The following is a 25,170-nucleotide window of genomic DNA, read 5'->3' on the forward strand; positions in this document are numbered from 1 at the left end:
TTAAAACAACTCTGTCATTACCTACCAAAATTTACATTTCTAACCCATGATCTCCTTCAGAATAAAATAAATGGGATTTAAAGACAGCTCAGAGATAAGGTACTCACTTACTATATGCCGCAGTCCAGTCCCTAGTTTTGAAGAACAACACTGCAAAAGCAACAACCACAAAAAATATCAGAAATAGGCCTGGATTACATGTTTATTATTTTGGATGCAGATATCATCCACTCAGCTGTTGTGGTCATTAGTGCACTCTTTCCCAAAGGGATGCAGGAGTAACAGCAACAGCCTATTTTTCTTTTAAAATTGCTTATCTTTTTACTATAACCAGCTAGCCATGTTTATATGCTTTAAATTAATGTATTTTGTTCTCACGTGTGAGGTATGTACCTTAATATTTTCATTTACAGATGAAGCAGCCAAGGACAGAGTAACAAAATGACTCCCACAGAAGTCAGTGGTCCATAAGGGCAAATTCTGGCTCCTCATGAAACTACCTCATCCACTATCCTGAACTAGTTCATGTTGACAATGCCACTATAATGGTGCAGGATAACATTGCTTTTAATGTTCTTAGCTAAGTGAGATGCATCAATTGGGGTTGGATTATTTGTTCTTTTGTTCCCGTAGTACCAGTAATGACTCTGACATTGGGGAGAAAGTAGCCATTGCTCTCTGTTCACCCATAGGAAGCAGCTTTGTGGTGAGTGAAGGAAGCTACCTGGATATCTCCGACTGGCTAAACCCTGCCAAGCTGTCCCTGTACCACCAGATCAATGCCACCTCACCATGGGTGAGAGACCTCTGTGGACAGAGAACAACAGATGCCTGCGAACAGCTCTGTGATCCAGATACTGGTGAGTCATGTGCTGTGTGACTTGAGATGAAGGTTGTATGTATTGAAAACGAGTTCATATTCTTTTCCACTTAAATAATCAGAGATGGTTTATCCACTGATGAGGGACATAATAGAAAAGAAAGGTCTGCCAATCAATTAAACCATGTGCTTCCATTCTCTGGTAAGAAAGAAAATTCTTAGAAAACCAAGATAGCTCAGAGCTAGAAAACGCCACAGCAGACACTGAGGTCAACCTCATAAAGGCAGAATGTCTAAATGTAATCAAAGAGCACTGAGTGAATGTCCTGTTTGCTTCTATATCCATATTTTTCAACAAGATGGTGTATATCATTCAGTACTAACAAAAGAATACGAGACCCTAACACACAAGCTTTCTGTTGGGCTTAAAGGAATTGATGAAAAAAATAGACTATCACATGGCAAGAAAGCAGAAGAGGGAAGTAGAGAAGGGTAGGGCAGAAAGGGGAACAGTATGAGTGAGCATAGAGGATAAATAAATATGAAGCAAAATGTCATGTGTATGAAAACACCAATGTATGATTGTTTATACAATAAAAACTAAAATTTTAAATCAATTAGACAGTATACTAAATTCTCTCCATGTATTCATTTGCACATCCAACTGAAAAGAATTTCATGTCGCCAGGCATATTTTTAGGCAACATTTTTGCCTCCAGTAATCTATATATGAGTGTCTATAGAAAGGAACAGAAAATCTGTAGTCTCAGATGGCAGCCCAAACCCATATATGCCTGTTTATTTTTAATTATATTACATGAAATAACATTAAATATTCATAACCTCAGTCACATTAGCCAAATTTCAAGTACTCGAGACTCTGGGTGACTGACTGAGTAATTGCTTTCTTAAAGAACCAAGATAAAAAAAAAAACATTTAGAAAGTTCTAATAGACAACACTGAGATACACAAACCTTTACATGCTTGTGTAGAGATATGTGTTCACATGGATATAGAAATAGAAAATAGATGATGATGATGATGATGAAGAAAAAGGAAGAAAGAAAGAAAGAAAGATAGATAGACAGACAGACAGACACACAGACAGACAGAACGAAAGAAAGAAAGAAAGAAAGAAAGAAAGAAAGAAAGAAAGAAAGAAAGAAAGAAAGAAAATGGAAGGAAGGAAGGAAGGAAGGAAGGAAGGAAGGAAAGAAGAAATAAAGATTGATCGATAGTTAAATAGACAGACAGACATTAACCTTGGAGTAGGAGACCAAACATAGACATAACATAGATAGAAAGGTTCTCTGGGCAAGTGTTATTTGAGCTGGTACCTCAGAATGAGAATGGATGGAACAATGCCACTCTCTGGTAGGTTTCAAAAATAGAAGGTAATATATGCATTAATATTTTGCAGCAGAAACACATACATGGATCATTTGTTGGGCACTGGTCGGGATTCCAAGATATCTAGAGAGGAAGGAAGGAGGACAAAATATAATACAAGTGTATATTTGGGAGAGAAATGTGGGTCAGACCTGTTTTATAAGCTGATGAGAGCCTTTAGTGAAAACTCGTGGAAAGCCGTGGGATGTTTCTGAGCAAAGGAGCATGTGAGCATGAGTTCAGACCAATATTGTAATGGATCTACTCTGGCTGCCATGCCATCAATCTTTTCTGAGATGTCAACACATACCATTACTATAATCTAGGCTAGAGCTGGTCATGGCTCAGCACATGAGAGGAACCAAGAAAATACTGAGACTTTAACAGATTCTGGATGACTGTAATGTAGGCTTGACTGCATTTGATATTAGATATGGGATATGAGAGATGGAGTGCAGTCAAAGATGATCGTGGATTTTCCAGTCTAAGCGATGAGACCCATCAAGTCAGCATTTCCTCAAGTCAGCATGAGTCAGGCATGCCATGGAGGGTCAGAGTTGTGTGAGAGGTTTAAAGAGCAGAGTTGTGAATACTACTTCATGAAAACTGTTGCCTATTACACAGAAGGGGAGCATGAACACTTGCTTTTGCTCCTGAGATCTGACTGTGTTGGTGTGCTTTACCTACTGGATAGGATAATGTTGAGATATCTCATACAAAATCCTATTTATGCTGGCATGTGCTCCTGTGTGGCTCCTGTCTGTTCCATGTTTAGATCCTGCATACCTGCCTGATCACTGCTCTGAGCCTTGTATTTCCCCAAAATCTTAAGAAACACACAACCTGGCATAGGTGCAGATTCTTGGAGTGAAAGTCACAAATTCTTTATGCCACACAAACAGAAAATAAATTTAAAGACTTACTGTAGAGAAATTATGAGAAGTGAGGATATAATATGTCAGTAGGGTAATTGCCCTCTGATCCCTCTTTATAAACAGAACATGGGGATATTAGGATTGTGCAACAAGCAGTATGTATTGTAAATGATGCTTTGGTACTTTACATTCATCATTAAATATGTGAACTGCTTATAGTTCCTAAACATAACACAGACAGAGATCTCAGTCTGATAGTGGCAAAGGTACCTCCAGGTTCTTTTCTCTCTTCACTCTTCTGAGCCATGTGTGGACAGCGTTCTTTTAATGGCTAAACATTCACCTTTACCAAATATTTCCTTATGTCTAGGCATCTGCCATATTTCTGAATCTATCATATTGAGTAAGTAGGAGACTGACTGCTACAAACTGTGCCAAGGGTAGTGAATCCTGCTCTGTGTGTGTGTGTGTGTGTGTGTGTGCATAAGAGAGAGAGAGAGAGAGAGAGAGAGAGAGAGAGAGAGAGAGAGAGAGAGAGAGAGAGAGAGAGAGAGAGAGAGAGAGCCACAATTCAAAGAGAAGTCTTGGACATATAGAGCAATTTGTATTTAGTGCCATCTATATATTATCCAAACCAAAGACATGCTATCTTACTCAAAATGAATATGTAAAACATGAACAATACAGCATTTTCAAATGCTTATCAATTCATGATAGTTCCTGTCATACACAAACAGGAAAACAAGAAGCAGTTAAAGTCAAGAACTTAGTAATGTTACAAGGGACTCTAGAAACTCAGCTATGACTAAGGTCTCTTCATTTTCACTGTTTGTGTTGGCATTTTTTTCCAAACTGTTTCTGTCTCTCCTTAAGAATCAGACCAGCCCTTATGCAAAATCTTGTGTACAGTTGCCATGATTTTTAATGTTGTAACAAGACAGAGGTTGCTGCTCTGCATTCTAACCACAGTCTGGAGTAGCTCCAGTCATCTACTTCTCCAAAGGGCAAGTCTAAAGACTAAGGAGAAATTTTAAGCCAAATAACTGTTGAATCTCTTTACAGTAGGGTGAGGATCTGGTTTTATATCCTTGTCCTTTAGTTAAATCAAGAACCTGTTCACACCCTTTTCACAGCCTTACATAGTTCTACTAGGGACACTTTTGGATGACCAAAGCAGTTCTTACACAATCTGTTCAGACTGTTGAAACTGGATACAGAGTTGGTTTTCCTTGGCTTCTAACTCCTGATAGGCTGGTCATGCTCCAGTGCATTGTTCTGTTCTCATGCACATCCTAGTAACACTATGCTGACTCAGTAGTTTTATAAGAGAGAACATGAAGGTGGAAAGTGATAAAATATACAAAAGCTAAACGGAGGGAGTGTAGTTAAATTTGATAAAGATTTGTTATATCCACAAATAAGATTTTCAAACAATAAATGGTTAACAAGTAAAAATAAATAATAACAATAAGTTATAAGTTACCATCATAAAAATGAGTTTTCACACACACACACACAAACACACACGCACACACACACACATACACACACACACACACACACACACACACACACACACACACACACACACACAGAATCTTAGAGCTGGACCCATGTACAGAATCCACTAAAACAATCTCACCCTGATAGCTGTGAGAGCCAGAAAAGACACATGACAAAAATCTAGGTCCTAGCCCACTGATGGCAGAGCTGAGAATTGGTCAGAGTCCTGTGTCTTAATCTAATTATTTTCAAGCTCTTGTAGGCTAGAGAACTGAAGCCACAGACTCTACATTTCAATAATTTGAATGGCTGCTGTTGATGCTTCTGACCTGTCACATCAGGACTACAGTGATGTGGCAAAGTTACAATTCCTCATCCTAAATATTCTTTTCATGTTCTGCCTATTTAGTTAATGTCTCAGCTGTCATATTAATCAAATATGGTTTTTACAAAACCATGTTCATTTCTATTGTCCCATCCTCATGCAGTCCCTCAAAAACACCAGGTCTTCATAACTTTCATTTTCTCAAGCCTTTTGTTCATTTGTTTTTGGGTCATTTTAAACATCTTTCTCCCTTTACTAGGACACAATGGGTACCATGTCCCTAATTCATATTTATTCAAACCAAATTTCTTCTCAGGTGTCCTTATTTGTTTTTTCTTTCTTGTGACCCAACAAAAGAGTCTTGTTTAAGGTGGTGATAAATTTTGATGCACTCAAATGTCAGTATCACTGTTGGTGTGATAAGCAACTGCTCATATTTTACCCAGGTCTATCACCAGGGCAGATGTTCTGCTCATCTGTCTGGAAAGTTCAGCTATTCAGTGACAAAAAAAAGAAAGTATTTCCTTATGCTTCCAAAACCACTTATAAACAAATATTATAGTCATTCCTTCATATATGTGTACACAAAAGTTCAGATTATGTATTTTCAAGGTTTTGAAAATTGGCTCAACAAAATGATTCAGTAACCAGTCACAGCACCAAGATTACCTCATCTTTCCAGGCCATCACATTCTGGAGAGCATCTCTTTGTATTCTCCTCACTGAAATACACAGTCACAGTTTGTCCACTTCTATGCTAGGGGACAATGTATTTTGTGCTGACAGAACTTTCTCATATCAGCTGAAGTATTTTCCACTTTTATATCACCAACCTTCCTGACCTCTAGTTAGTGAACTGAATGTCATTTTCTCTCTGTAAAATATATTAGTCCTATAGTTATTAGAATTCTTTTATATTAAAACAAGTTTAGAACTCAGAGTTGCTGCATAAAAATTGCCCCACCTACTAGAACTTAAATTCATAAGCTTAGAGCTTTTGTCTAGTTTATCTCTGTATTCTTTCCATTCCAATGCTCTGCAAAGTGTCTTACTCTTGTAAGCCACTAAAGACATGAATTGATAAGAACATCTGCAAGTGAGAAGTCAAAAATGAGAGCCTTATATATTTTCATGAGGCTTGATTCAAGCCCACTTTGGAAAATTTAGTTCAATTTGTTAGATTCAATTCAAGCAAAATTTTCTTAATTTCACACTCATAAGTCTATGTGTTAGGAGCTATGGGAAAAATCACAGATAAATTGGAGTGTTCATTTCTTTGTGGATTTTACATTCTTACAAGGATAAAAAAGAATCTGATAATATAGCTATTATAAAGAATGTAGTGTGCCATAAATCAAGAACAAAGCATTAACCAAGTGCTTCCTTCCTAGAGAACAGTGAGAAATGGATTGGAGAAGGGGGTTTCAGTAGATAAGAAATATTGAAAGAAAAATGACTTTTTAGATTAGCTTTAGAGAATAGTGGAGAGTGTATGTAGGAAGACCGCTTTAGCAGGTAACTCAACATCCAATCATAAGAATGTAAATAAAGTTTCGGAGAGAACAGAGAAGTAGAGTTGGAATAGCATCTAGCATTACTCCAGATATAAGTGGAAAGGAGGAACTTAAGAAGTAACAGGGAACAGATTGGACAAACAATATAAAGTGGGCTCATAAAAATTCTCATCCTGTCTAGGAATATGGCTCAGTGTTAGAACATGTGTCTAGCTCATATGAAACCCTGAATTCTATTCTTTTTAAAGTATGGAAAAATTTTGAAAATAATCACCAGATTTTAGTAAGGCTATTGGAAACTGAAATATGGAAAGTGACTGTCACTTTAACTCTAACCTTGTCTGTTAAGAAACTTCAAACTTGGCAAAAGAACTTCTAGACTTACTGTTTAATTAATGACATTCCATCAAGAATGATAATTTGAGGTAATGATGAAAAATATCAAACAAGTCTCCAAGTCCTGTGTATCTTCTACTTTTATATCTGGAAATAAAGTATAGCTTTCTTTTTAAAAAAGCTGTGTTCACATAGCCATAAATAAATAGACTCAGTAGGTATAAGAAAGAGAACAGAAGTCGTGAGGAATAAGAATAAGGAGATACAGAAGAAATTGGAAGGGAAGGAGTGGGCTGTATTTGGTCAAAACATACCATGCCTATGTAGAAAATTCTTAATAAAACTTAAAAAACAATAATAAGATAAACATAATTTAAAGTCAAACAAGCCCCTTCTTCTATGTATCAATATATTGATCTAAGCAAACTCATGGAGGCAAGTTTTGGCCATCATGCCTCAGAGTTTATATGAAAGTCTTGATAAGAAGGATCATTTCTTTTAAGTTTCTGAGAGAGCAAAATATTGAGAAAAATTCTATACCTGAAAATTAAACAAATACCATGCTACAGAAAATATTTCCTAGCTGTGTGTCATTGGCCAAATAAGCTTCGTATATCCAGAGATTTCAACAGTTAATACCACTTATAGAGATGACTTGGAGTATGATACTTGGTGCATTATAAACAGCTCACATGAAATCATAAGTTTATTATTAACAACTATGACCAACTATTTATTCAATAGTGGTATCACATGGTTGATGTGGAATTTTGATAGTCTGAGAATATTTAAACCAAGAAAGCTGGTCAACACCACAGATTAAATATTTATTTTCTTAAGAAAGACAATCATTAAGCATTAATTCCCATGCCACTGTGGGATACAAATGTTCTAAACAAAGACTGGGAAAAAGAAATCCTTACTCTATACCTGAACAGGTCACCAAAGCATGGCATTATACTTTTAACCATAGAGATGTCTTATTCTTGATCCCTCTGATTACAGTAGGTAACCATAAAGCTACAGCCAAACAGTTGAGATAATCAGACTGTAGCATTCAGGAACAACAAAATTGATAATGGTTCATGGTGAAACAACTTTGTTCAAGTTCTATGTAAAGTGTTAAATTTTACACATTTGAGGAGACCTCATAGGTTCAGAGGTCCAATCCACTATAATCATAACAAGAAAATGGCAATATCTAGGCAGACAGACATAGCATTGGAGGAACTGAGAGTACTACATCTTGTTCCAAATATAAACAGGAAAACTACTTGGTTAAGAGGAAGGTCTAAAAGACCGCCCCACAATGACACACTTTCTCAGAAAAAGCCACATCTACACCAACCAGGCCACACCTCCCAATAATGCCACTCTCTAGCTCAAGCATATTCAAACCACCACATTACCTAATGGAAAGATTTAGTGATAGCAGAAAACTAATTATTTAGTGACATACTCATTGTTCAAATATTTGGTCAACTAGAGTAGAACTATGCTCTATTTCAGTCAGAATGTGTTACACATCTTGATTTCTTTATCTATTTGTAGGGTTGTAGCTCAGATACTAAGCCTAGAAGAGCCTCCTTTTATTGTAACTATAAAATAGGAGAAGAGATAAGCAAAAAAAAAATTATTATTGAAATTTTAAAATGCCTGATTGATGAGAGCACTCATTATATGGGTTTTTTTTTCAATGAGTATTTAGTTATAGTATCTTCATGAAATATTTATATCAATTTAAGCAATGCATAACAGCATTATATAACAAATGGAAAAGAGAAAGAGTAGCTTACACCATTGAGTTTACATATAGTATGGAGAGTGGAAATATTCTTATAAATTGGCCTTTTACTTGGTCCTTGTATAAATTTTAATTACACACAATGAAATGAATCACTGATTTCTGGTCATAGTGCCAGCCTTGACACAAATCTGTGACTTGCCCTTGACCATGTAATACACTTCAGATTTTGGAGCCTTTGTCTTCAGCAAAGTGTTGAGTGAGAATGTATTTTAATGCAGTACTGGTCCCTAGACATCATGTCATCTGATCTAATGAGGAGACTCAGGAACACAAAGGTCCAGCAAGTTTGCCAATGTCACTCAGTAAATTAGTGGCATGGTACAAATTACAACACTAAATAATTCCTAAGATACTTTCCAGCTTGGCATTCATGTTTCTATGACCTTCTAAGCTCTAATAACTTAGAACAGAAGTATGATTGAAACAATTTATAAATGGCATTTATGGCAAATGGAATTTTCTTTACACAAGTGAGATGAACTTCACTCATATTCAACCATCATGTCCTGCTTTTTTTTTATGACATCGACAGCTCCTTTTATTTTAAATAAAATATGAAATAAAAATGCAGTGTGTGTAGTTAAATCATAAAGCATTCCTGGGTTGTTCTGAACATTTCTGATCTTTATATATATTTATAATTATATTTATATATATTGTTTTAATTATATTTTTGAACCATGTGTTACTAAAGTTCAAGGTGCTATAAAATACTTTATAAAAGTGTAAAGTCCAAAATTTTGGAAATAAATTTGAGAATTATTATCAAAATGTAAAAAAAAAAAAAAAAGAATTCTCAAAGATCTGGAATGTTTCTGATTTAAAAGAGAAGCTAACATTAAGATTTATAGGTGTTGTCACAGATACATTGATTTGGACAGTGTGTATGTGATATGCAGTTAAATAAGCTAGGACATAATTATGGTTAGTAACTTTGACTCAGACTGGGGAGGAAAGTCGACAATATAAGTATGTGTTTTAGAGAACCTTTGTTTATATTCACCATATTAATTGCAGCATGAAAATGGAATAGTTCCTGAACCTACATGAATTTCTTGTCTTGAATATTGAAATGAATCATCTGATGAATGGATGGATGAATATATGCATGTGTGTATGTATATAAGTATGGATGTGTGATGGGCGGATGGGCATATTAATGGATGGGTGGGTAAGTGAATATCAATTTCTCTTGCTAATGGACCATGGTTTGGTCAATGAACTACATACTGAATTAAGTGTCAGCATCATGTATAGTTCTTGGTAGGCTGTTGCTCAGGATGCTCTGGCTAAAGTATGCATGCCTTTACTAAATAAAGACATATCAAACTAATTTTCTTCTGAAAAATCACCTTCTATGATCTGGGTACAGCTAGTTTTCCATGGATTCAAATAGATCAAGCCTTTTTTTTTTTTTTTTTTTTTTTTTTTAAGTTCAGAATTAGTCTAATGGCGCAGTGTTCTGATCCACAGAATATATAATTTTCTCCAACTTACCATTCTTTTGGCCCTGAACTTCATTAGATCCGCAATTAAGCAAAATTTGTTGAAAATATGAATTAGTGACTATTGTTCAGTTTTATTTAGGCATGTAAGATAATGGAAACAAGCTTTTAAAACCATTTCCAATAAAAAACATTGAAATTACAGCCACAATAATTCTGTTTAGAATTCATGAAATGAATTGGTTGCAAAGGCTTTCCTCTTTTCAGATTAAGGCATTTGATGTAGTTTCATTATCTGTGTATAAGAGTTGTAGACAATAACCATACATATGGTTAAGAGAAGAAATGGCAAGGCTTTTTTTATAAGACATAAATATATATATACAAATACCAAAGTAACTGTGGTGGGGTTTATAATTTATTAAGTATATATTGTAAATGAAGCACCTTTATGAAACTTTATAAAATTGTCCTGGTTTTGTAAGCACATTCCCATATAATTATTACTTTCATATACAGAGCTTTCTTTTAAAGGGGTAGATGGCCATATTTTCCTAGCATATAACCTATTAGAAGGTTAAACAAGCCTGAATGATATACTATCATTTTTGATAAACTATTCAGCAAGAGAGTTTCCTTAGTACTGAAAATAAAGAGGCTTCATGGAATGTTCTTTCTAGTAGGTATTTGTAGACAGATACCAGAGGTAGACAGAATCTTTTGGACAAAGAACTTACAAAATGAGGCAACTTGAAAGAAAATAAAAGGATCAAATTGGATTAAGTACAAGCTGGGAGTGGGGGGGCATAACTAAGAGATAGGTCTGCTTAAGCATTTGTGAACTGTAGAGAAACCATTTTCTATTTCTGTTTGCTTCTCTTGCTATATTTGGCTTGAAATTGTTGTAAAATGTTATGTTGTACACGAGGATTGCGGTCTTACAAAAACAAAAGGTGACTTGGATCAAAGATGAGGTCATGAAGTCTGAGAGAGGCTACAACAGCATGCAACAAGCTTGACTGTTCAAAAATTGAGAACAAGAAGGTTACCGAATTCTAAAAAAAAGGCACTAAAAAGTTTTTCTTATACAGAAATTTCAAGCATGATTGAAAGTGAAGACAATGTTGTCTCTGAACTTGAAGGATATTGTTTTACATCCCCAAAGTATCAAATAAGAAGGTGGCCTGCAATGTCTCTTTCAGCCACTCTGGAGTGATTAAAAGCAGGCTGATAGATATACAACATTCGACATTTACACTAGATACTATTTTATTTTACCCAAGTACATCTAAAAATTTACTCAGCCACTGACATTTGTTTATGACCCGCTATTTTAAAGAGTAAATTCTGTCATCTAAATATATTGGTAGAATTTCATAATAAAGGCTTGATTAACAAAGGTTTGGAAGTAGGTGACACTGGGTAATGCTTCCTTGAGATGAATGGCTTCTAGGATGCATAGCTACACTGCAAAGTGTTCTATACGTGCTAATGCTCAGTTACTTTCACTTACTAAGATGGCAAGGGCTCCTCTGGTGCGATTTCCCTGCATAGATCTGTCTACCTTTTACCACCCTCACTTTTTATATGTGTCCGTCTTTTGTTGCTTCATTAACCTTTGCATTTCAGCTTAATGTAACATCCTCGAAGATGCAGCCTTCTAGATGAAACTATTCCTCCTGTGTTCTTTAATCTATTACTCTGTTTTTCCTTAAGAGTAAGCTGTACGAGTGGTGCACACTGAAGTGGAAGTAACTATGCATCTTAGCCTCTTTGTTCTCTATAGATATCTCAATTAATATTTTAATAACCATGTCATGGAGATGCAACCTTGCTATCATATACTAATCAAATCAAAATTTTATAAATACATTATTTATTATTATTAGTATTATTATTATATCCACTTAGAAACTCAGCTGAGGCTTCATGTTAAAAATATTAGATATGAAAATGTATGTATTTGAATTGACATAAGAACACATTGTTATCATTAAATCACAAGAAATTACTTTTCTTTCCTAAGTCATCTGTAAAGTGGTGCAGTCTAGATATTTTTTTTGTAAAGTTTGGAAGCACAAGCCTACATTATCAAATGCAAGTACAACCCGTAATTATGGATTTATTTGTTTCATTTCATATGCAATTGCTATTTGTCTAAAGAATAACATTTTGTATAAATATCAGAGATCTGTCATCATTCACTGCTTTATCCCCAAGCTCATGTCACTATGTGTCACAACCTCAATGTTGAATAATGGATACTAGAACTAATACAAATCAGAAAAAATACTGGACTGAGAGACCAATCTCATGAAGTTCACTCCTACATTTGCAAACACGTCATGGTATATCCTTGTGCACATCAGTTTTTCTCTTCAGGACTCTATGTCCATTAAAATCCTAGTGGAAAGAAAAGGTTATGATCATCTTTGCCTTTAGATGTATTTTAGGGATTCCTGATCTCAGAGCTCAGATACCAGGAAACTGGACCAGCACAAATTTCTGCCTCTAATAAAGCCATAAGGATCTAAAATGTTCAGGAGTCAAAGCCCAGCCCTGTCTGTGCTCATTTGCAGTAGTTGGATGCTTTGGGCCTCTTTCCTGTACTGCAGTTTTTCCTTCCAATGAAACAGACGTAATAAGATAAATAGCCCTCAGAGGGTTATTATGAGGATTAAACTAGATAAAGTGCATTAAACACTCAGTGTATGAGCCTTAAAGGAAACCAAAGCAAACTATTATTACAGCTGTGGTAGTAATAAAAAACTGAATGAATGAAAAGGTATTATGGGATCCTTGAGAAAAGCACAGGTACCCTGAGTTCTGGCTATTGCAAGAGGCTTTTAGAGAAGTAACAGAGAATGACAAAGATGGGTAGTGCATTAGAAGAACGATTATAAGTTAGCGCCACTGTGTGATGGTAACTTGGAGATACCAGTGACATTTGAGTTAACATGCAAATTTATTGTGATGAAATAAAATTAAAGGTTCATTGCCATTGGCTGCATTTCCATGTTTCCAAAGCTGCATGGCCATTTGTGACCAGTGGCTGCTGTGCTGGAGAACTCAGATATATAGATATACAGATATACAGATATACATTTGTACAGATATACAGATAGATATACAGATATGCAGATATACAGATATACAGATAGAGATACAGAAATACAGATATATATACATAATATATATAATATATATTAATATCTTATATATAATAAGATATATAATATCTTATAATATAAGATATATAAATATATATAGATATATAGATATATACATATATACAGATATGCAGATAAACAGATATGCAGATATACAGTTATACAGATATATACAGATATACAGAGAGAGATTCAGGGATACAGATATACATACAAACAGAGATACAGCTATACAGACATACAGAGATACAGATATATACAGATATATACAGATATACCAATTATATACAGATATACAGATATGCAGATAAACAGATATGCAGATATACAGTTATACAGATATACAGATATATACAGATATACAGATAGAGAGATACAGGGATACAGATATACATATTAAAAGAGATACAGCTATACAGAGATACAGATATATACAAATATATACAGATATACAGATATATACAGATATACAGATAGAAATAGAGGGATACAGATATATATATAAACAGAGATACAGATATATACAGATATACAGATATGCAGATATATAGATATGCAGATATAGACTTATACAGATATGCAGGTACACAGATAAATAGAGATACAGAGATACAGAGATACAGTTTATTTAATGCTGTAAAAGAATAAATACCAGAATTATATTTTGCTCTACATTTCATTTCATTGAAAATGCTTTCTTTTCAGTGACAATGGCATTTGAGGCACTGTATTGTTTAATGGAATTCATCATGAAACTGGGTGAAAACATGAAATAGATCAATTGCTTGGCATTGCAGAATCCGCAAACTATACGCCACTGACTGATATTTACTATGAATAAAGTTTTATTTAAATATGACCATGCTGAATATTCTCACATTGAACTGTAAAAATAAAGCAAAGGCGTCACTATCCTATAGGCTGCAAACCTTAAAACCTTTTCAATGTTCCTATTCCTAGGGGAAAAAGTGACATATCTCTCTAAAAAGATGATTCAATTTTTTGACAGCAAAAGTGAATCACTCCTTGGGCATTATTTATTCAGTAATGTATTTGTTTATTTAACAGCCAGTGGATATTTATGAAGAATTCTAGTGGAATCAGGATAGAAACATGAATAAAATGAACAAAATATAAAACTTCTGACACCATAGAGCTCACAATTCATGATGTAAAGTGGCAGACATGAGAATATATATATATATATATATATATATATATATACCATATAAATAATCAAATAATAAAATACATCTAATGCTAGAAGGAGATAGTGGTAATGATAAAGAATCTCTCTCTCTCTCTCTCTCTCTCTCTGTGTGTGTGTGTGTACATGCACTATGAAGAAGGAAGGGTGTTGCATATTTTCAACGTGTGTTTCCCTGAACAGTTGAGGGAATAAAGCTTGCTTTGCAAATATCCAGGGAAATCGTTATTCATGTCGACCTATGACCAAGTGTAAACTATTTGAGAAGAGACTGAGCTTCATGCTTACAAGGAAAATGGTCAAACATGGATTCTTCTGCACTGGAAGCTAAGAAGTGTTAGAAAATGGTACGAAAGCATAGGAAGAGTTTTATCATCAACAAGTTGCTTGCTTTCACCCTGAATGCAATCTTGCATCATTGGAGCATGCTGAGAAGAGGAAAAGACATTGCCTATTTATATTTGAAAATGATTGTTAAACTACCAACTATATAGAAAAAATACTTTAAGAATAGAGGCAGGAATAGGAAGCCCAGTGGGAATCCCAGTATGAGAATGCAGGACACAGATGAAAGTGGCTTCCATTAGGTATTAACAGGATTTGTGGGAAGAAGTGATCATAATCCAAACACGGCACTTCCTTCACTGCTTCTTTTGTTTAGTGAGCACCAAATAGAAGTCAGTCAGTGTGCTCAGGAGCAGAAGTAACAAGCTAAAGTAGCGAAAGAGCACCATGGAGGTTCCGCAAAAGTGATTTCATGGCTTGACATCAAGATTGGGAAATCTGTTTGCTATGGCTCTAATATGTACAAAAGCTCTAGTCCCAGGTTTCAAGCTGTGTTTGAAGATAAAACCAAGGAGAAGATGACACCAAAGACCTACAGCAAGACAAAAAGAGAATACGGAAACAAGTAAAAGAAGCAAGGGCTGACAAGAGCTTTGCTGGACATAGATAAGATGGAACCAGAGTGAAATAAATCAGAACTGTTGGGAACAATGTATAATGAGGGTCTTGCACATGTACAATCATTGATTTCTTCTAAATGTTAGAGAGGTAACCATTACAATTATTACAAAAATGAGCACATCTTGCCTGTTAGGCCAATTGAGTAGCATATTGGGTTTATAGCAGAATAAGACTATTGAAGACAATGCTACCCTACCATCCTGCAGAGCAATGCTAGGTATGCAGAAATGTATCCAGCAGAGAGGAAGCTTCTGGCTTAGCTGAAATTCTCTATGAAGTGACCAGAGAATATAAGGTCTTTTGGGAAACAGAAACGATGAAGGCCTGTAAGGTCAACCAAACCCAAATAAATAACAGCAGCAGGAGCAATCTATAAGGACACATCATACTTAGTATACCCAGCAGGGCCAGGATTGGAAGGATAAATTTTTAATGGGTGAGAAAAGCTGCTCTCAGAAACCACAGGCTATTCAGTGAAAATTTATGCTAACTATAGATAAAATTCCAATAAGCTGTTGATCATAGAAGACAATAAGTCTCCCGTATCAATATGACCATTTTGTATACCTTTGTTTTGTTCAAGATTCATAAATGCTTTCATTTGTAAACCTTGACTACGATTGTCTCAATCACCAAGGATGGGACAAAAAAGACACCACAAATAATCTAGCTGAGATAGTGGTGGACTATGGAGATGCAGTAGGGAAAAGATAGGAAGGGTCTGTGCACTAAAATCAGAAAGAACAGGATCAAAAGCTTGGCTCTGCCCTTGACTGTTGATAAGTACATTTCAAGTAAATTAATTTCCCCAGGACTCAATTGACTATTCTTTTTAATGAGGAAAAAGTGTTCACCTTTACTGTATTATTCTGATGATTGTAATCAGTGTAAAGTACTTGGTGCATTCTATAGCAAATATACACATTAAGAAAGTAGAAGTTATTAAATTAGGGGCAAAACAGACTCCACACAGTTGGCAATGATGAACCCACAAAAGACTTAATCATGACACAGTGAAAGAAACAATGGCACATTTCTGAGCACAAGGGAATTCCAGGAAGCTGCTTATAGCACAGCACTTAGCCATAGAATGAGCCTTTTCTGGGGATTTGATTTTATCTGTAGGAGGCAGGCCCATTGCTCCACTTCAACCTCTCCCCTTTCTTTTTGACTGCAGGCTGCTTTTAAGTAGTGTGATTAGTGTGTGTGTGTGTGTGTGTGTGTGTGTGTATGCAAGCACATGCATGCATGTAGCTGCTTATTAGTTATGTAGTTGAATGGCCTCTTGAAGGAACTTTGCTATATGGGTTTAGGTTTATATCAGACAACAGGGGACAAGGTATGAAATTACATGGCCTCACTACGAGCCTTGGTCCGGACATACCAATCAGTAACATGGAACACCAGAGCAGTCAGGGTGCCCAGATGGCTTTGTTCTGTGCAGTAGAACAGCCTGTGGGAACCTCTCATTGACAAGAAATAGATGGAACAGAAAAGCCAGATTCTAGTAAAGCCCAGTACAGGGTAGTTGAACACATGTTGCTTGATTTTAATGAACCATGATGACTGTCCATCATACACAAAGATATGTACCATAAAACATTTTGTGAAAAATGTAAACCCCAGTTTAAAAAAAAAACAACTGCAACATTTTATAATTAGACTATTAAAGGAAAGGAATGGGCTAGAGACTGCTGTGTGCAGGACTTAAGGGAGATGGGGGAGTAAAAGGGAAGAGGAGGTGAAGTATGGTGGACCTGGATGGAGGGAGGGAAGAAATTTTTGGATTAACGGAAAGAAAACATGGAATTAATGTGACATGGCTGTATTTCTAGTTGTAGGTAGATCAATGTAAAGAATCTTATTTAGTGTTTGTATCATCACCTGAAGTGAATGACTCTTTGTAATATGTTTGTAGATAAGAAAACTTTAGTCATTCTAGATGTTTAACATGAGTGTCTCTGATTCAAATCTCATTTATCTCAAAGAAGAGTGTTATTAATGATCTCCAAAAAAAGAAAGGCTTATACATATATATGTAAGTAAGTATGTATGTATGTATGTATATATATATATATATATATATATGTATGTATGTATGTATGTATGTATGTATATAGATAGATAGAGAGAAAGAGAGAAAACAGTGGAAGAGAAGCACATACCAGAGGGGAAATTGAGACATTGGTATAAATAGAATGAAAGATAAAATTTTGACAAGAAAGTAAGAGAGAACATTAGGCCAAATATTTATAAAGCGTACATTAAAATTAGCAATGTTTGAATTAATTAGGTTCAAAAGAGTGCACATATTTTGCCAAATGACACAGTACTCCAGATGCAGAGGACCAGCTTAGACAGTTCTCTGGTTTCTTTTGGGATGTCAGCTATAGGCTTGCCATCTGCCTATTATAGAAATGGAGGTCACTTTGGGGTTCTCCTGCAGTAGAGGCACCATGGCATGGGAGAGCTGCATGTAGCTCCTCCATTGTCCCCATGTGATGGTGAGATAAACACTTGTGTGTTTCTTAGAATCTCTTTGATCCCAACTTCAAACATCCCTTTGAGTCTCTTGACTGCCATGTTTTGTTATATCAATGACATGAGCTTGACATGTAGGAATGGTGCTTTGCAGAGAATATTTTCTTAAAACACAATAGTGTTTTTTCTTTGATTGTATATATGGAATTTGATTCTAGATTCCCGAAGATTGCTGATACTTTGGGGGAAATACATCAATAAATCTGTAATTTCCTGTGTCTCTTTTTTTTCTCTAGCCCTCTTTCTTCTGTTTGAAGTTAAAAAACCTTTTGAAAGATGAGTAATCACCCTTAACTCAATATATTTCTTTTGTTTTTCACTTTGCCCTTTTGACTTTTGTTCATGTAGGCAAGAACTGCATTATTAATCATCAAGTGTTTTGACTAGCTTAAGTAGGTATGTATTTTATTCTTACAGTATCCTCATGAATTGCAGAGGACAGAGCTTTTGTTTCACATCTGCTATGGGAGAATAATGAATCTCACAGGAGTGAAATAGCTTGAAGGAAGTCACCAAGCAGTATACAGGAAAATAGCTCAAGGCTCCTGTGTCAATGATGTCTACATTGTTTCAATTTAAGCCTTTAAGATCCTGTCAAAGTATAGTAGATGATCAAGTGGGATTTTCATGATCATTTGTATATGTGAAGCCCTTTCAATTTTTATGTTATGATGTGGTGTTCTTCTTCTATAATCATGTAAATTGAAGTCCTAACCATGTAGATGCTCACTGTGGAAACTGAGGATAAGTTTAATTCTGAAGATTTTCTTTCCTGTATTTCTGAAAATCCTAGCAGCATTAGCTCCTACTCAGAAGATATTTCTTCAAGATAAAATTAAAGAAACTTGGTCATTGTAAAGGAGTCTTATACCCTTTTCTTTTAAGTTAAAATAGATTATATAAGACTAAACTCCATGGTGATGAAGAGATATTTGTATAATCAATATCTCTCCAAAAAATGATGGCTAGTCCAGGCCATATGTGAAGAGCATTAATAAACATTCCACATCTTAGTGAATGAACTCAACAGGAATGACTAACTTGGCAATTATGGCTCATCATCTGGATCAGTGCCAAATTATTTTTAAAAGTCCAGAAGCTGTTGAGCTCAAACCCTACTCTGACTCCTGTGCCTGGCTTCTTTAAACTGTCCTATCTCTGTTCAATGCTCCTACACTGAGCATGTGAATGTGACAATTTTTGAAGACACAGATTTCAAAGATCTGGCTTCTTATATTCCTCAAGCAAAGATTCCTCAGCATCAACTAAGTCTAGCACCACCATATCCCACTGACTCAAGAAAACAACATGGCTAAATTAGTATTTATTCTGCGACCTGCCTTTCCTCTGCATTGCTTGGTGTGTAGATCTAATGATTTTTATGGGGGAAAAGATTTATATCAGCATTGCAACACAGGCTCTGAAGCCAGGCTTTCAGGAATCTAATAGTGCCTCCTTCATGCTTGCATGATTCTGCCCTGTATCAAAGCCTTTACTTCAACCATTTCAAGATGGATTTTGTTGTTTACAAGATAGTTAGTATTAGAACTTATCTTTCTGAGTCTTTGAGTGTAGGCATGAGCTAGAAACAAATGTACAGAAATTCTAACACTACTCAGACAACTCTTCTTGTGTCTTTTCATCCTCTATTATTACCATTCTTGTAGAAACACTCCCAGAAGGTAGATGTGTGTGTGTGTGTGTGTGAGAGAGAGAGAGAGAGAGAGAGAGAGAGAGAGAGAGAGAGAGAGAGAGAGAGAGAGAGAGAGAGAGAGAGACTTAGTTCTAGGCTTCTTTTCTGTGTCTATTCCATCTAGTCCTTGAAAATAGAAGAAGGAGTGGATTCATCTCTAAATCCTAATCTCACTCATACCAAGTTTAGGTAAACAGTAGAGAAAATCACATTCACACTCATTAAAAAGATGCCTTAACTTTGGAACAGGTATGAAGCAAAGTCTATGTGAGGAGAAGAAAGAAAGGCATGTACCATAGCAGCAATTTTAAGAGAGGTGCTGTAGCCATAGGTATGGAAAGCTATAAAACCATGGAGGTAATTAAGTAGTTCCACCTGGACCATAGCTCTTATGATGATCTCTGTGTTAACAGCAGGAATAATGACATCATTTCTATTACTGAGGGGTGACTATGGTCCTAGCAGTATAGCAATAGTTTATCATGTTGTCTATAATACTTCTGATAAGTAAAATTGGTTTAGCATGCTTAATTTCCCCAGAACTATACCAATTTGGTGCTGGAGTAATAGCTCAACAGTCAACAGACTATGTACACACTAACTAAATTTGGTTCCCAGCATAAGTAGATCCACATATGATTTTAGCTCCAGGAATTTCTACAGCCCCTTCTGGCATCTGCAGTCCCTTGGATGGAATGTATGTACAGTCTCAAATATATACACATAAATGAAATAAATCTCTGCCTTTATATCAGCAGCATATGTACTAAAATTGGAACAATAAAGGGAATACTATTATGGCCCATGTACAGGGATAGCACTAATTTTAAAAAAATGTATATTTTTCATCAGTTATTATGAATGTTGCCAGTCAAAACATAACTGTGAGATGTGCAGAAGTCATCCTGAAGGCCCTCTGTAATAAGTGGCAGGCAATAGTTGACTCTTAGTCACAGCCTTCAAGCATCTCAACATTATATAGTCAAGTCACTTTTAAGTTCCTTGAATAACTGCATTTGAACCTGAACACTTGTTTTAAAAGAAGAAAAAAATGGTGAAAAAAGAAAAATAAAATAAAATAAAAACAGTTGTTGACCTAGATGAACATTCAGCTGGTTAGAGATAAAGATTCAATATCTGAGTGCCTTGTTCCCTAGGCCAGTTTTCTTCTGACTTACCAGGGTGTATCTTCTGACTCTTCATTCATCCCATTTTATCTGAGAAATACAGAGGAAGCAATACAAGAGTCAAGGGAAGAATATTGGAAGCAGTGGCCACAGTACTGTGCCTATTTGGTGTCTTGTGTACATCAGCTAGCTAAATTCACATCCTTCTAGTCATCAGAGATGTCTACTCTGCATTCTTTTCAGGCTGTTGATAAGAGACCCACAGCCCCATTCTGTCTGTATCCTCAATCTACTCTAACTCTGAGGGAGATTTCTTTTTCCTCTTTGACAGTAATATGCAGACAATTGTTTGTATTGGTCACTCAGATCTGGATGAGGCTAAAAATAAACAAGGAAGTCAGTGAAGAGGTCAAGCCATGGCTCATGTAGTTTCTCAGCAACTGAGATCACTCTACATGGGTCTTCCACAAGGACAGAAACAATATCAGTTAGACGAGATCAACTTATGAAACTGCAACCTCTAGCCCTTAATTAAAATGTCCTAGGAGGTCTACAGATAAATGACAATGAAGAGTCAGCACCTAAAATGCAAGTTTACAATTTGGTCTTTAGTGACTTCAAAATTAAGAAGACTGGAATCTTGTTGACATTGTAAAGAAGAGCAGATGTGAAAAGAAAAAATCTGTTCCAAGCTGAGCAGCGATCTGTAGGATAGCTCACTGTATTGATAGAGAAACTAGATCTCAAGAATCTAGTTTCTCTATCTCAAGAAGAAAACTGCCCCAGGTAGAATAGCAACTTGCCTGAGTAACATCTAAATAGAACACCTAATAGTACCCTCTTTTTATTTTATTCCTGCCATGATTCTCAGTGAACCAACTCCAGTCCTCATTCTCAAATACCTTGATCATCCCTACTCACCCACTAACAGGACAGATGCTGCCATTAAGATACAGAACCAGATAGATACATAGATAGATAGATAGATAGATAGATAGATAGATAGATAGAAAGATAGATGACAAGCAGACAACAGATAACAGATATAGATAGATAATAGATGAATGGATAGATAGGTAGATATTGTTTGTTTTAAATTGCATAATGTATATCATTTCTGGGGCATCACCTTTATATTTATATATATAAAAGAACTCTCATAATGCCTTATAGCATATTTTTCAGATAAGAATACAAATTCTTTATGAGAGAATGCATATTAAAGACCTTGCATTATTTCTGATGCTCGTCATGAATGGAATTGCTTTTATACTACTTTCTATAACTGTAGATGAGTTACTTATGGTAAAAAAAATGAGATTTCAAGAATTTAAGTGAATTATAGATGAAGACACCATAGCCATTGCTATCCTTAACTCTAATTGCAATTGTTACATCATTTAGATAAAAAAAAAACCAAAACCAGATTATGTGTAAGATGGCCAAAACTTGGCCACGTTTAGAAGGATATTTTGCATGTGTGATTTCTGTGTTCTGAGTTTACAGATGAGAAGACTGGAGGAGAAGGAATAAAAGTCTTTTGCAGGGGGAATCATGCTTTTAAATGTAACCCTTAATGGCACTGTAATCATCTCATTACTTTTAAATAATCACAGTTACTTCTGCCTCTTATATGCTCTCAACCCCTGATCTCATTGCCTTTCATCTCATTCTTTAGTATCCTGGCTTTACTTTTCTCAAAGAAAGGGATTAAGGCACCTTCAGGGGGTGTTGAAATGCCTCAATGAATAAAAGCATTTGCTGCCCAATCATAAGGACTGGCATCCAGACCACAGCAGCAATATAAAAACCAGATATACCAATCATATCTGTAACACCAGCTCCAAAAAAGCAGAGATGGGAACATTTCTGAGACTTGCTGGCTTTCACCACATGTGAGAAACACACAAATCCCATAAGAATGAAAAAAAACTGCACCATTGGAATGGGTAGAGTAATAAAAGAGGACACTTAATCCTCTCTTCTAACTTCTATATGTACATATATCTGCACATACACAAAAACATATACTCACATGCATATTTACATACACAAACCTTTTTGTATAACATACCAATAGTATGATGTTTCCTGGAAGTCTTAAAGCACATCTCAAATGACCCTGTTTCTCAAATACCAGTGGAGGGCTCACCCATAATAGGAACAGTCTTTCCCTTGATGGTTCAGGGAACACTGCAGAAGAAAGGGGTATGCAATGACATGTGTCAACTGCATTCCATTACTCTATGCAACATTCTAGCCCTCAGTAATGCCATTACTTCCTTACCTCTATGTCCTGTTCCTGATTCTGAGATAAGTCACAGAACCACAGGACAAAGAGATCATAGCTACAGTCATAACAAGAAAGCATGCCATGCTCTGTGCTCCGAGACACCCTGGAGTTGTAATTCTATGCCACAAGGACACACGAGTAAATAGGAAAGTGAGCAGCAAGCATCTTCCCTGGTCTGTGATGATAAGTGATGACAGAGCTGGAAGCAAGTGAAAATGGAATCAGAAGAGATGACAAGGAGGGAGAATGGAAGTCAGAATCTCAGGATGATGAAAAAGATTGTACATATCCAGTGTACTCTTAAGGCAGCTAGTAGCCTTCTGCTATGCTCTGAATTTGTATGCACCTCCTTCAACAGAAGATGCTGCAGACAAGGAAGATAACTGGCACCAGGCTTCTAAAAAGACAGAAGTGTCATGGAGATTGTTTCATTTTGCATTCCAAACTCCAGAGATTAAAAAAAAAAAAAACAAACCATCATCACACTATAGCATCTTTGACTTTTCAAAGTCATACTTTGTGCTAAGTATGTTTTTTTTTCTACTAAAAGGAGATTTTGAATGGGTCTCTCCCATTCAGGAGAAACAAGAGCTCGAGGATATGTAATAGTTTTGGCAACAATAAATGTGTCAAACACCATGCTAAGAACTTAAAAAAAAAAAATGTCTCCTGAAATTTCCAGCTGATACTTGGTCTCAGTCTCATTCTATGTAAGTAAAAGGACACAGGGAGAGATGCAACTAAAACCACTTCTAGTAACAGGTGCAGGATTTGAATCAAGAAGAGGAATCTTCCAGAAATGAACATTTTACCAGCCCATTGGTCATATGAAAGTAAGGGAAGAGCACTGTTCACTTTGAAGTGCTTTAGATTAAAAAAAAAGAAACCCAGTTGCTCATGATAAGTAGGGCTCTGCTATTTTTGTATAAGAGTTTGTGAAGAGAGGATGCATGCAACATCAAGTGAGAGCTCTGTAAATAAGATGTAAGAGAGAAGAGTAAATATCTTCAACCCAACACAGCTCCTCTGCAGTTGGCAATACTGATGTCTAGTAACTAGCTTGACAGAAATTTGCTTAATTGAATTCCCTTATGAGAACTACTTTAATAAAGAGATTAAACGTTTTTTAGGTCTGCATTATTAACCACATGCAAATGTGTGTTTTTAATGTTCTTAAGGATAATTTCAAATTCATTTTACCTTTTTTTATAATACCTGCTTAGAAATGTAATATTCACATTATAGGAAATTCAGAAATGTCAGAGGAATGAAAAGGGTAAAAGTTTCCTTAAAATGGTTTTCATATGCACTAAAGAATTATATGGCCAAAGCTCACTAAACTGCTCTGGTGGTTCTAGTAGACAAAAGCCTTTAGTCCTAACCTTGGCTACCCCAGAGATGAGTCCAGATATTTGGCAGAGTTTCTTTAGTTTCTGAACCTTGGCTTTCTCTTCCAAAAAATGAAGATGGGAAGATCTAAACCAAAGGATCTTTAAGGGCTTTTTCTGCTCTGACATATAATAGATTTCTATTTTGGACATTTCCTTAGCTCCAGTTCACAATGAAGGCTTTGCTAGAAAATACGTGTCAAGAGCAGAAGGTTTTTCTATCGTTATTCTAAATAAAATTATCTCGAATTCATGAGTAATATATTTATATGTTTATTAGTCCTTCCTCCATTCATTCACTCATTTTTTCTTCTGTCCATTTATTCATCAATTAACCTGTCCTACATCAGTTATTGATCTGTTTATTATGATCCAATGTGTTTGATAAAACTGTAATTAACAAAACAACAAAACCAAAACAACAATATATATATATATATAAGAAACATTAAACTATTAGTGTGGAAAACAGCCAAATTAAAAAATGGCTATCCCTCTTATGACGTGTCTTTCGCATTTGGTCTTTAGATACTTCAGTGAGTGTGTGGCATATTAGGTGCTGGGATGCAGCCCTAACCTAACAAGACATGAATTGTGCCTGTTGAGGAGTGTTCACACTGGTGATAGACGCAAAGGTACACTGGTGTTCCAAATAAGCATGATAATATGTGTCCCAGCAGAGATGCTCTTGACAGCCTGTCATGCAGAGGCAGAGTGGGGGAAAGTACCTATCTAGGAAAAGGGTAAATAACCCTAAATTCTAGCAGCCA

General features: G+C 35.7%; 1 protein-coding gene across 4 annotated transcripts in view; it reads left to right on the top strand.

Moving 5' to 3' along the window:
- The window catches only part of ASTN2 (astrotactin 2), a gene marked incomplete at both ends in the record, with an annotated part of 945,572 nt that overhangs the window by 404,307 nt on the left and 516,095 nt on the right, over positions 1–25,170 (top strand). For all 4 annotated transcript variants that reach the window (XM_080940102.1, XM_080940100.1, XM_080940099.1 and 1 more), the window contains one exon: positions 693–860. In XM_080940102.1, coding sequence (XP_080796228.1) covers positions 693–860 — 168 coding nt within the window. The remainder of the gene's footprint in view (positions 1–692; positions 861–25,170) is intronic.

This window comes from Micromys minutus (genome assembly GCF_963924665.1).
Source record: "Micromys minutus genome assembly, chromosome: 28".
NCBI classification, from domain to species: Eukaryota; Metazoa; Chordata; class Mammalia; order Rodentia; family Muridae; genus Micromys; species Micromys minutus.